This window comes from Eptesicus fuscus, chromosome 14 (genome assembly GCF_027574615.1).
Source record: "Eptesicus fuscus isolate TK198812 chromosome 14, DD_ASM_mEF_20220401, whole genome shotgun sequence".
Classification (NCBI taxonomy): Eukaryota; Metazoa; Chordata; class Mammalia; order Chiroptera; family Vespertilionidae; genus Eptesicus; species Eptesicus fuscus.
The window spans coordinates 71,553,257-71,565,686 of record NC_072486.1 but is presented as its reverse complement, the minus strand read 5'-3'; the positions used below and the strand labels follow the sequence as shown (position 1 = coordinate 71,565,686).

The following is a 12,430-nucleotide window of genomic DNA, read 5'->3' as shown; positions in this document are numbered from 1 at the left end:
TGCCCATCAGCAGGTGAGTGGATAAAAACACTCTGGTACATTTACACCATGGAATACTTTGTGGTTGTAAAAAAGAAGGAACTCTTACCATTTGCAACAGCCTGGATGGACCTGGAGAGCCTTATGCTAAACTAACTAAGCCAGTCAGAGAAAGTAACAACTTTCACTCATATGTGGAATCTAATGAACATAATAAACTGATGAACAAAACAGATCCACACACATAGAAGCCTGGAACAGACTGATGAAGTTCCAAGAGAAGGTGAGGTTTAGGGGAGGGGGTCATGGAGGGGAGAGATTAACAGGTGAACATATATGCATATATGCATAGCCCAGGGACACAGACAATAGTGTAGTGAGGGTTTGGTAGGGGAGGTTTGGGGAGGTAGGGGTCAATGGGAAAAAAACAACAACAAAGAAAACAAAGGTGACATCTATAATACTTTCAACAATAAAGATAAGTTTTTAAAATTATTTTTTCAATTCCATTTACATTCCATATTATTTTGTATTGTGACTTGTATACTTTAATATGGTAGCTTAGATGATATGTGAGTAGCATTTCAATAATAAAAATGTAAACCAGAAATAAAACACTTATAAATTATGCAAGATATTGCCAAGATTCTTATTCATGTTAGAGTCAGGAAAACTTGCCCTGGTTCCATTATCATCAACATCACAGCATGTGAACTGCAACCAACACTTCTATTGTTTAATGTATCAATAAAAAGGGAAATTCATTAAAATAAAAAACACTGTTTCAAGCGTAATGCTAAACAGAGATGTTTATTTTTAAAAATCTGACTCTCATCACAATATACTAAGTGATGTGCTATTTTTACTAAAAAGCTACTACTTCCTGCAATAATAAAATTATAATATTTTCAAATTGTCACTCTCCAATGCTTAATGTTTCCATCCCCTATTCTGCCAAAACACAGTAAAAGCAAAAATCCCAATAAAAAATGTTATTATTTCATAAGGAGTGGCATTTATCTGATTGGACACACATATGGTACAAAAGTACTTAAGATATGGAAAAGGTAATTAGGTTTTCTTGGTTTATGAGCAAAATAATTATTTAAAATTTTATAATATTTTTAAACCACCTTATTGAGGTATGAATGACATACAAAATGCTTTACAACTTGATGAGTTTGGAGATAAGTATGCAACCATGAAACCATCACCATAATCTATGCCATAAACAAATTCATCACTGAAAGTTTCTTTCCATCCTCTTTTTTTGGTAAATTTTATATCTTAAAAAACTTACTTGATAACCTAATTTGCTAAAGCAAGATACAAGACAATATAGATCCAAATGCCACACTGATGGAAAAAATTAGGATCTGCATCAGGGCACCCTGAAAACATGATATCCCTCCCTCTTAAGAAAAAGAAGTCACAGCAAACATATTCAAAGACTAAGCTTTCTTATTACTGCACTTGCTTGTCCTAGTTAACAAAGGATATTACAGATGTCACATTTTAGTGATGGCAAGGCACTAAAAAAAAAATTTCAACTCTGCAGGCAACTCCTCTGCCTATCATGTTTGATTTTTGTTAGCAAAAGTGCTTTATAATACCGAATTTTATAAATCTGGCATTGGGAAGCTTAAACTAATAGAGAGTCTAGTCATCACATAGAGAGAAATCCTTCTCTGTGATATAAACAAATTACCCCAAACTCTTACTGTTCAACACAGACGTTTTCAACAGCTCTGAATTACTTCCGGTGGGTGTGGGAGGGCATTCTTCTCTAGTTTCTCACAGACGCAAAGAGAGAGAAAAGACAAAATAGAACCAGCCTGAATTGTCATCTTAAATTGTCAGAAATGAACAGAGACCAACACCAAGTTTCCTCCACGACCACTCTCCAACCCGCCACCAAATTAAAAAAGGCTGGGTTTATGTATGCAATTCGACAGTCACAGCCAAATTGAGCCGGAAGACCCTTATACATATTCCTTAAGAATTAATGGAGTATATTGGCTTGCAGTATAACTTGATATCTGGTATTGTGATTCCTCCAACTTGGTTCTTCTTTCTCAAGATTGCTGCAGCTATTCTGGGTCTTTTTTGGTTCCATATAAATTTTTGGAGTGTTTGTTCTATGTCTGTGTGTTACAGAAGACCGGAGAAAAGCCAAGCAATGCTTAGAGAGATGGAGTTCCACTTTATTATTATTACATCGGCAGGCTCAGAGAAAAAAAATGTCTTTCAAATTCTGAGTAAGCACATGGAGGAAGATTTCCCTATTTATATCTTTCCACCCCCTTTGTCTCCCAAATAAGGGTTTTTCCAGACCTTACGTTAGATGACTAGTCTACAAGGTCAGACAGTCAAGTTTATCTTCCCTATTATTCAAGCAGCTAGAAAGCAAAGTTAATTTACAGAGTAAGGGGCCATCTAAAAATAATAGAGTTGACTCACAGAATAAGGGATCATCTAATAGCAGAGAATTTCAAACAGTTTTTACAAAAATAGGGGTTAGCCTTCTCATGTGAAATATGCCATTGGTATTTTAATAGGGATTGCACTGAATCTATAGATTGCTTTGGGTAGTATAGACATTTTAATGATGTTGATTCTACTAATCCATGAACATGGTATATTCTTCCACTTCTTTATATCTTCCTCTATCTCTTTTTTAAACATCCTATAGTTTTCAGAGTATAGATCTTTTACTTCCTTGGTTAAGTTTGTTCCTAAGTATCTTAATTTTTTTGTTGCAATGGTAAATGGGATTTGGCAAAATAACAGGCATATAGATCAATGGAACAGAACAGAAAACCCAGAAATTGACCCAAGCCACTATGCTCAATTAATATTTGACAAAGGAAGCAAGAGCATACATTGGAGCAAAGTCTCTTCAATAAATGGTGTTGGGAAAAATGGACAGGTACATGCAAAAAAATGAAACTAGTCCACCAACTTATACCATACACAAGAATAAACTCAAAATGGATAAAAGACTTAAATGTAAGACATGAAACCATAAAAGTCCTAGAAGAAACCATAGCCAGCAACACCTCAGACATCTCCCATAGCGATATGTTTACTGACACATCTCCTAGGACAATAGAAACTAAGGAGAAAATAAACAAAATGGGACTACATGAAAATAAAAAGCTTCTGCATAGCAAAGGAAACCATCATCAAAATAACAAGAGAGCCCCACTACATGGGAGAACGTATTTGACAATGAAACATCTGATAAGGGATCAATCTCCAAAATATACAGGGAACTCATACAACTTAACCAAAGAAAGACAAACAATCCAATTAAAAAATGAGCAAAGGACCTAAATAGGCACTTTTCAAAGTGGACATACAGAAAGCCAAAAGGCATATGAAAAAATGCTTGAAGTCACTAATCATCTGAGAGATGCAAATCAAAATGACAATGAGGTATCACCTCACACCTGTCATAAGAGCTATCATCAACAAATCAACCAATGACAAGTATTGGTGAGGTTGTGGAGAAAAGGGAACCCTAGTGCACTGCTGGTAGAAATGTAGACTGGTGCAGCCACTGTGTAAAACAGTATGGAGTGTCCTCAAAAAATTAAAAATGGAACTCCCATTTGACCCAGTGATCCCACTTCTAGGAATACATCCTAAGAAACCTGAAACACTCACCAGAAAGAATATATGCACCCCTATGTTCATAACAGTGCAATTTACAGTAGCTAAGATTTGGAAACAGCCCGAGTGCCCATCTGTAGATGAGGGATAAAAAAACTGTGGTACATTTACACAATGGAATACTACGTGGCAATAAAAAAGAAAGAAATCTTACCATTTGCAACGGCATGGATGGACCTAGAGAATATTATGCTGAGCGAGATAAGCCAGTCAGAGAAAGGTAACTTTTACATGATCTCACTCATATGTGGAATCTAATGAACCAAATAAACTGATGATCAAAAATAGACCCAGAGTCATAGAAGCATGAACAGTCTGTTGAACCTCAGAGGGAAGGCAGGGGAGGGTGGGCGGGAAGAGATCAACCAATGAACTTGTATGTATGTATACATAACCCATGGCCACAGACAATGGGGTGGTGAGGGCCTGGGGCTGTGGGGAGGACGAGAATGGGCTGGAAGAGAAGGGGGAAGGAGGACCTATGTAATAGTTTCAACACCAAAGATTAAAAAAGAAGAATTACTGGAGTTAGCACACTGATGTTTGTCAAAAAGCTTTAGAAAATGTTATGAGCTACAGTGGCAGAAGTGATCCTCAGGTCTCTGCCCAAACCTATCAGTTATGACGAAACACTAGTGACCAAACACAGAGCCAGACATGTCCTCTGGCTCTTTCCAGAAACACCAAGAACATGTCCTCCAATTTCAAACCTAGTGGGTTGTACCTACGTTTCATCAATGAAATACCACATGGGAGGGAGGGAGGTGGGCCTGAGAAGCAGATGGCCTGCTCTGTGGATCTGAGGTCTCTCAGCATAAAATGAGAAAGTACTGAGTGAGCTCTAAAATCTCTTCCAGCCTCTATGGGTCCTGACTTCACATCCCAGCAGGGTAGCTGCATTACTGGACCGAGGACATTTAGGTTGTTCCCTCAAGCCTTTGAGAAATATCTGAGGAAAATTATTTCTACTGTTTTGCTCAGAAATGCATTTCCTAATGTAATAGTGCATTCTAATAAGTAACAATGTATTTAGAACTTTCTGTGTACCCAAGATTTATGCTTTTGGGGATGAATAAGCAAGGCTGTAAAGGAGGGGACAGCAAGAAAACTTACCCTGAGATTTGAAAACTGCATCATAAACATTAAAGAATTAAATCCAACTTTCTAGGTGCAGAGAACATTCACAATATTAATAAAATCTGAATACAGACAATCATGAAGATTTTCATGAAGAAAAAGTACATGTGTTCACACTCTAAAACTATTTCAAGTCTCTGAAGCTATGTTTTAGTTGGAGATTATTTTTCCTGATTTTTCTCTACACAGAGGAACGTGTGTCCCTGACAGGGTTTGCATATTCCTGATTTCATTCTTCCTAAAACAACTTTCTCCTCTAATTCATTTTCAGGACGTAGCTCAAATCCCACTTTCATATGTCTTTCCACACTCCAGAAAGCTCTCAATTCAGACTCAGAGTCTGTTCCATTACTTCATTTGGCAATTAATCACGTCCTGCATTGTGTATTTCCTCATTATATTAAACTGATCCATATTAACTCTCCATTTTCTCACCTCTTCTAGATGTGTCAGGACAAAAGCATTACATCTTTACATGATTTTACTTAACATGTATGCCTCCCCTTTTGGTATAAAATGCCTACTATTTACAAAGCATGTAAATGATAGAGACAACTAAGTAATTTATAATTCAATCATTTCCTTTCATTGCTTCAAAAACCATTCAGAACAATATAAAACAGGACAACTTGATGTGTGCCTTTAAAGCAACATACTGAAAACTTAAGGCCAGCTCTCTATGATCACAGACTTAAAATCTGCATGGGGTATTTCGAGCAAGAGAATAACTCAGTGTATTGGAAGAAGTTGACACTGACAAATAAATATAATACCAGGACGGAAACCTGGTAATGGATGTAACTGATTTTAAGTACTACCAGAAAACTGGAGTGAAACGCAGGAAACTGGCTCAGTCAGGGATGGCAGACTCAATTCTTAAGGACAACGACCACTCCTTTCCTCCTTTCAGATCTCCACTGTCTCTTTGAACTGAAAGGACCAGAGTTCAGAAAAAAACAAATGTTTACTTCCATCCTAACTCAGCCTCTCAATGTTACCTCAGTCCTATATGCAACATGGATCATCTCCACGTGCGAGCGGGCATCCAGATCCAGCAATAGTCCCTTAAGAAGCTTATAATGCACAGAAGAAGATAATCTAGGATTATCTGCAGGTGGCAAACGTCAGCATGCCGACTTTCAAATAACGAGGAGGAGACATGGATAGCTAAAGTATAGTCTTACAGTTACAAAGCCCTTCTGAATCATCTTGTCTTGGGAATCATCTTGTTGCCTTTTCAATGAAATACAAAAAGGTCAAAACCAAATAATTTACAAAAAAGCATTCACTCCACAGAGCAAAGTCACCTTGACAAGTAATAACCTTGTAATCATCCTCAACCTATTCGGTTATTTACTAAGAATTTATTCCCAGACAACATTTTTTCCCTTAAAATCAGGATTTCTATAGGGATGGCATCATACTGTGCATGGCACTAATACCAGGATCTCATTTCTGTATAAGTTATTTACAACCAATTAAAACAAAGTTTTTTAAATCCTCTGCTATCGATGTCATCATCACCATCATCATCTTGTAACCGGTCTCCATTTCCTTATGTAATTGTCAAAGACAAAAGACAAGTTTCCTTTTCCAGGTTATATAAGTCTTACAAAGGAGCTCCAATAGAGAATACAATTAAATACATTCAAATGAAGCCTTCTAAAGCAATACTCAGATGTGCTTAGTGCTTAGATGGCAAAGGATGTGGGGGTGGAAGGGAGAGACACTGCCCCATCCTTCCCAGGCACAAAGTGGAATTCTAGTTCCATGTTGCTGGGCATTTGAAGATGATTCCAACACCTTACCAACTCCTTCTTCCTGCCCCCCCCCCTTTTTTTCATTTCATTACCTCTTCCTGTTTCCAAACTTCCCTGAATTTCTGTCTTGACACTATGAGGGTAATTGGGCCTTGATTCTATTACAAGAAGAATTCAGGATGGGAGGACTGCATCCCACCACATTTCCAGCCTCAATCAGTGTGTGTTTTAAACATTTGACACTTTTTAAAAATATATATTTTATTGATTTTTACAGAGAGGAAGGGAGGGGGAGAGAGAGTTAGAAACATTGATGAGAGAGAAAAATCAATCAGCTGCCTCCTGCACGCCCCCTACTGGGGATGTGCCCGCAACCAAGGTACATGACCTCGACCGGAATTGAACCTGGGACCCTTGAGTCCGCAGGCTGACACTCTATCCACTGAGCCAAACTGGTTAGGTCTCAATCAGTATTTTGAAAAGAAAAAAAATATAAATGAAAAACTAATGTGTTGGATGTTAAATTAAATATTTTAAAAAATATGTAAAGTATCTGAAATGTTATTGACAAAAGCAGTTCAGAAAGGGACCACATACAAATGAAAATAAAAAAAAGAATCAGGTTCATCCTTCTGAAACAAGATCTGTGATATCTATAATGTTAATTATTACAAATCACAGGCAAATCGTTTCATTGCAATCTGGAAACACACAAATTTTCCACTTAGCCAATCAACGCTAATTGTTATGACACAGCTCTTTGGTGAGTGTACATTTTCTTCATTCAATAAATACACCTACCATGTTCCTGACTGTGTTAAGCAACCTCTGCTTTCTTTTAAAACAAAACCCACACAGGTCTTCTTGAAGGAAGAAGCTGTCCCCTCCCAGCCTCGGACTCGCTCTCCATATGACAAACAGCAGATATTTGTAAATGGCTAAGTACTAAGTCTGTGAAACATTTCCTCACCTCGCAAAATCACCTGAAACACGAGAGAATAGAACCAACTGGCAATCTAGGTTAGGCGTGAATTCAAGCACAGAGAGGATAAATTAACAGCTTTTCTCTAAACAAAATTGCTCCTGTGAGAAATATAATAATAGCAATGATACCAACAACAATAATAAATCTAAACAACAGGTGCAAACAGATATGTACAACCTATTATGTAAGAAGAAGAAGAAGAAAAAAGAGTGAAAAGCAATCACATTAAAAGCAACTACAGTCTAATCTGGGGGGAGTATTTTAGTCTACTTCCTCAACTTCTAGGCTGTTTTTCTAAAGCACATAATTGATACTGAAATTAAAACTTACATGATCATCTTTGAAAGCCCCTCACATGTGGTCCAGGTTCACCGTTCAAGGAATAAAAAAAAAAAACACCAAAACCCAGCTCTATGGTCTCCCTGTCCAAGGCCCAGCTCAAATGCCATCCCAATGTGGAATGTTTCCCAAATCTTCCACTAGGAATCCTCTCCATAATTCTTCCTCCAGAATCCTAATGAAAATTATTTGCACCTCTCCTGACACCATCATCTCTGATTGGACTCCTTGGTATATGTCAGTTTCTATCGTTGGAATGTGACTTCACGGACAGCAAAAATGTTACTCAGGATGCCTCCATTTCAGTAAATGTTCAGTAATATGTGTTAAATCTAGATTATTTTCTACTTGAAAATTATGCTGTGAAACTTTCAATGTTCGAAAGCTGCCATATTACTTCAATTGAGTTTGTTGAAAGAAAGCTTAGCAAAACTGGCTGAGAAGGTTCTTTTCACTGCGTTTGCATTCAGTACTGTGTCTGAAAACAAAAAATTTAAAGGTGCTGGCTGTGTATTTGTTTAACATCACTGTGGTACATTTTTTTAAAAATCATCGCTGAAGCTTTTTCTTGTCATGATCACCATGACAATAACATTTATATCTACTTTTTGCACAGTAGCTGCTCCAGGAAAGCCCACGATGGCAAGAATGCTGGTCAGCTTCCTAAACATAGCTCTTAGAAGATCGCCCTTTTCATTTCACTCTTAAAATCTCTGGTGATAATAAAAAGCAAAAAGATTTCTGTTTTCCACACTGCCTTACCCATTAGGAGTTATTTTCAGAGCAGAAAGAGCAATATAGCCTATTAAAGTCATCACATTTGGCTAAGGCACTGAAAATAACCCAGGTCTCTAGGCATGGCTCACAGCAAAAAACACTATTATTATGATCCTACTGAATAATGTAGCTGCTACCCAGCTTTAAACTCGGGATGCTTTCAGGATTTAAACAGCTAAGAATAAGGATCACAAACTAAATTTAAAACACTCCACTGAAAATCATATTATGCTGAAAACTTGTCTCTAAGCAACAATCTAAATGGTCAAAACTTAGTGAAAACACTTACTTTCAAAAATAGCCTACTGCCTCGGAGTCTCCATTGGCTCATTACTGTCAAATGCACGTATAAAAATCCACTGTACGTAAACTGAAATACATTTGAAGTGAAATAAATCTCTTAAATGCAAAAAAAAAAAAAAAAAGTAAGCCCTCAGTTGCCACAAACCCAAAATGCACTGAAATGTCTTTGATTTTTAATCATTAGATAAGGAACAGTTATAATGACAAATAGCATTCCTCAACCTAGATTTTCTTTAAAAATCAGTCTACTGGACAAGTGGCTGACATGGGGAGACCATACCCTGTTAAGTGAAAAATAGCATAGAAGGCATCATCAAAATTTTACTATAGAGTCAAAAGTTATTTTTAAAAAATAAAAGACTATTAGATTAAGAACGCTTACTGCATCTCCTCAGAACCCTAAATAATTCTATGGAAATAACAGAGGACTTTACTTGCACACATTTCCCATGGCTATTCCAACTAAACCGGGGTGAAATGGTCAAGTCCCCACCTACCCACAGTCTGAAAATCAGACTCCTGGCCATGTTCAACATCAGAAAGAGAACACTGACCTGGTTAGCACAAAAACCCATGATTCTGTTTACAATCTAACCAAATAAAACTACAGACCATAAATCAGGTGCTTTTATTTGGATTAATTGTCAAGTGATTAAAATACCAAGAGTAGGAGAAAGAAGCCTGTCCTAAGTGGGCCAAACAGACAAATTCAACCTTCCCGAAAAACAAGACACACACACACACACATCACCTCTTTTTCCTCCCACTCCCTGCCCTTGACCATCTCTTGGGGATGAAGCTACTCAATCATTTCAACTTCCCAGCGACCCAGAGAGGCTTGTATTGACAGCAAGCTTCCTCATTGCACTTCACCGAGGGGACTGATTCACTGCATCACAAGGGGGCAGATTTCATCTGAAACCTTCAGAAAGCTCGCTCGCTCTCTCTCTCTTTTTTTTTTTTCCAGGGGGGGAAAAAAATCCATTTTCCTTAAAGTTTCAAGTCAAAACTTGCCAGTTTCACAAATGGAAATCAGCAGCCCTCCTCCTCCTCCTCCTCCGTTCTTCCTTCTCTCCCTCCCTCTGCCCCAATGTTCCTTCCAGGATTGGCTCCTCTCACGTCCCAGCGGCTTCCTCCAGATCGCTCCTCTCCCGCTGCAGAAAGCCTCCCCTCCAAACGGAGAGGGAGGAAGTTCAAGCAGCCCCGGCAGGACACACCTGGCCCTGCCCCCCTGCCCTACGCTCAGGTCACCAGCCAAACCGAGGGACGGCCACGCTCCTCCCGCTCCATCCCCCCGGCACCCGGCGGCACCCGGCGGGTGGGATCGCGCCCCGGGTGGGAGGCGCGCCCCAGCTGCCTTGGATTCGCAGAGCTCGCCGCTCCGGCAAAGCTCCTGCCCAAACCCCGAGAACGTCGCTTTCCTGGGAAACGCGGGTCCAGCCCTCAAGGTAGGGCTGGAAGCCGCCCCTGAGCCGGTGCGCGCGGACACCCCGGAGTGAGAGGGGGGACCAGCGAGGAGCGGAAGCTCGTTTGGTTTCTGGACCCCGAAGCAGACCGCTGTGCGGGTCCCGGGCGCGGAGCTTGCACCTCGGCGGCGCGGGCGCCTTCTCGGGGAGAGCGAGGACCCTCCCCCCCGCCGCCGCCACCGCCAGCCGGTGATGGGGCGAGCGGACGGCGATGCCCACGGCTGGGCACCGGGCCTCGCCCGGGCACCCCACACCTGCTCCGCGATGCCCCGCCTCGCCCCGCTGCTTCCCCGGGTCCGCAGAGAGATGCCAAACACCCTCGAGACACGCGCCGCGGCCACCCGAGAGGCGAGGGGAGAACAATGGGGCGGGGGTCGAGTTTGCCAGGAAACCCACGCCCACCTCAGCCGGGCCGCCGCCGAGTGGGCGCAGGGGTCGCCGGACGCCCGGAGGAAGCCCCAGACCCGGGCGGCCCCGGCTGCCGCCCGCCGGGCTCGGAAAGCACTGGGGGGACCCCCAGCCCAGGCGGCCGCCTCGCCCCCGGGGACCCGGCCACTGACCAGGAGGACACCCCAAGGCAGAGGCGCGTCGGGCAAGGGGCGCCCCGGGGGAGCCGGCTCACGCAGAGCCCGGGGAGCGAGCCGGCTCCCCCGGGGACCCCGGCCCGCGCCCACACTCCCCCCGCGCCCGCCCCGGGACCTCGGTTTACCGTCGCCTCCGCCGTGGCCCCCGCCGCGTCCTCCGGGCCGCGGAAGAAGCCGGCCTCGCAGCTCGCGCCGTCTGTCGCCATCTTCCAGCTCTCGGGGTCCCGGCGCGAGCTCGGAGCGGCGGCTCCAGGTTCAGCCTCTCGGCGCGGGCGGCGCTTCACCCGCCGCGGTCCCGGGCGCGGGCTCTCGCAGCCCCGCCGCCGCCGCCGCCGCCGCGCTCTCCCCGCCCCTCGCGGCCGCCCCCGCCGCCTTAACCCGCTGCGCGCCGGAGCGCCGCCCGGCTGCGGGCCCGCCGGCTGGTCCTGCCGATGCCGGCCCGGGGCGCGCGCCCGAGGCCCCGCGGGCCCCGCACGCAGACGGGGAGGCACAGCCCCCGGCGGTGCGGGAGGGAGAGCCGGGGCCGTCCCCACCTGGCCGAGGTGCGCAGACCGGCCGATGCAATGCCAGGCCTCCGATCGGAATTCTCTGAGAAATAAGGAAAATCCTTCACTGCCCTCTCCCACCGCTGGGAACCACAGAAGGCACGCTGTTCTTTTTTTAAGTTTTTTGTTTGACTTTTGCAAGCCTGCGGCTTTTTTTTTTTTTTTTTTTACCTTCTTGGTATATCTATCTGGCTTTGTTTTATTGTATTGTTGCATCTTGTCCTCTAAAAACCATCAATTCCCAAATCAAAACGTGTCCTGCTACACTTGATTTCATTGCACCTGCCCGCTCGGCCCATACCTTTCTATACAATCTCTTTTTCAAGAAAGGTGAAGCAGGGTCCCCTTTGACTCCAATCTGAGGTATTTTATGAAGAGTTTAATCAAGAAATGATAAGTGCCATTGCTTATAAAAGGAGGGTCTCTACTTTTAAGACAATTTAAAAGATTATCTCTGTGCGATGGGCACGCGCGCGCGCGCACACACACACACACAACAAAAACTTTACTAAAAATTGATTTAACAAGAATTAGAGGTCTGAAAAGACATATCATGAGCTTAATGAGTTAAGCCCAAATTCTCAATTTTCCCCTTCTCACTCCTCATCAGTTCCTACCCTTTCCTGCCAATTCCCAAGATATGAAAATCTATCACCTTATCGAGACCAGATGGTACAGGCCTTCCCAATCACCAGATCGCAGAAACGTGTTGAAAGCACAAAATCAAATGGAGGCATTCAAGCTGTGTCTCAAAGAAGTAAAATCAAACTACAACCAACCCCTGGACTTGAAATTCTGGAAGATGAATGTCTGGAAAATTCGGTGCAACGGTCACAGATCAAAGCTGAGTTTCAAAAATGGCAGACTCCTATTGAACGTT

At 42.6% G+C, this 12,430-nt stretch overlaps 1 protein-coding gene across 1 annotated transcript in view; it reads right to left on the bottom strand.

Annotated features, from left to right (window-relative positions):
* Nucleotides 1-11,270, bottom strand: part of CTTNBP2 (cortactin binding protein 2) — a 179,999-nt gene extending 168,729 nt beyond the window's left edge. The window contains 1 exon segment of the mRNA XM_054726058.1: nt 11,131-11,270. Coding sequence (XP_054582033.1) covers nt 11,131-11,211 — 81 coding nt within the window. The 5' untranslated portion in view covers nt 11,212-11,270.
* Nucleotides 11,271-12,430: the final 1,160 nt, after the last annotated feature.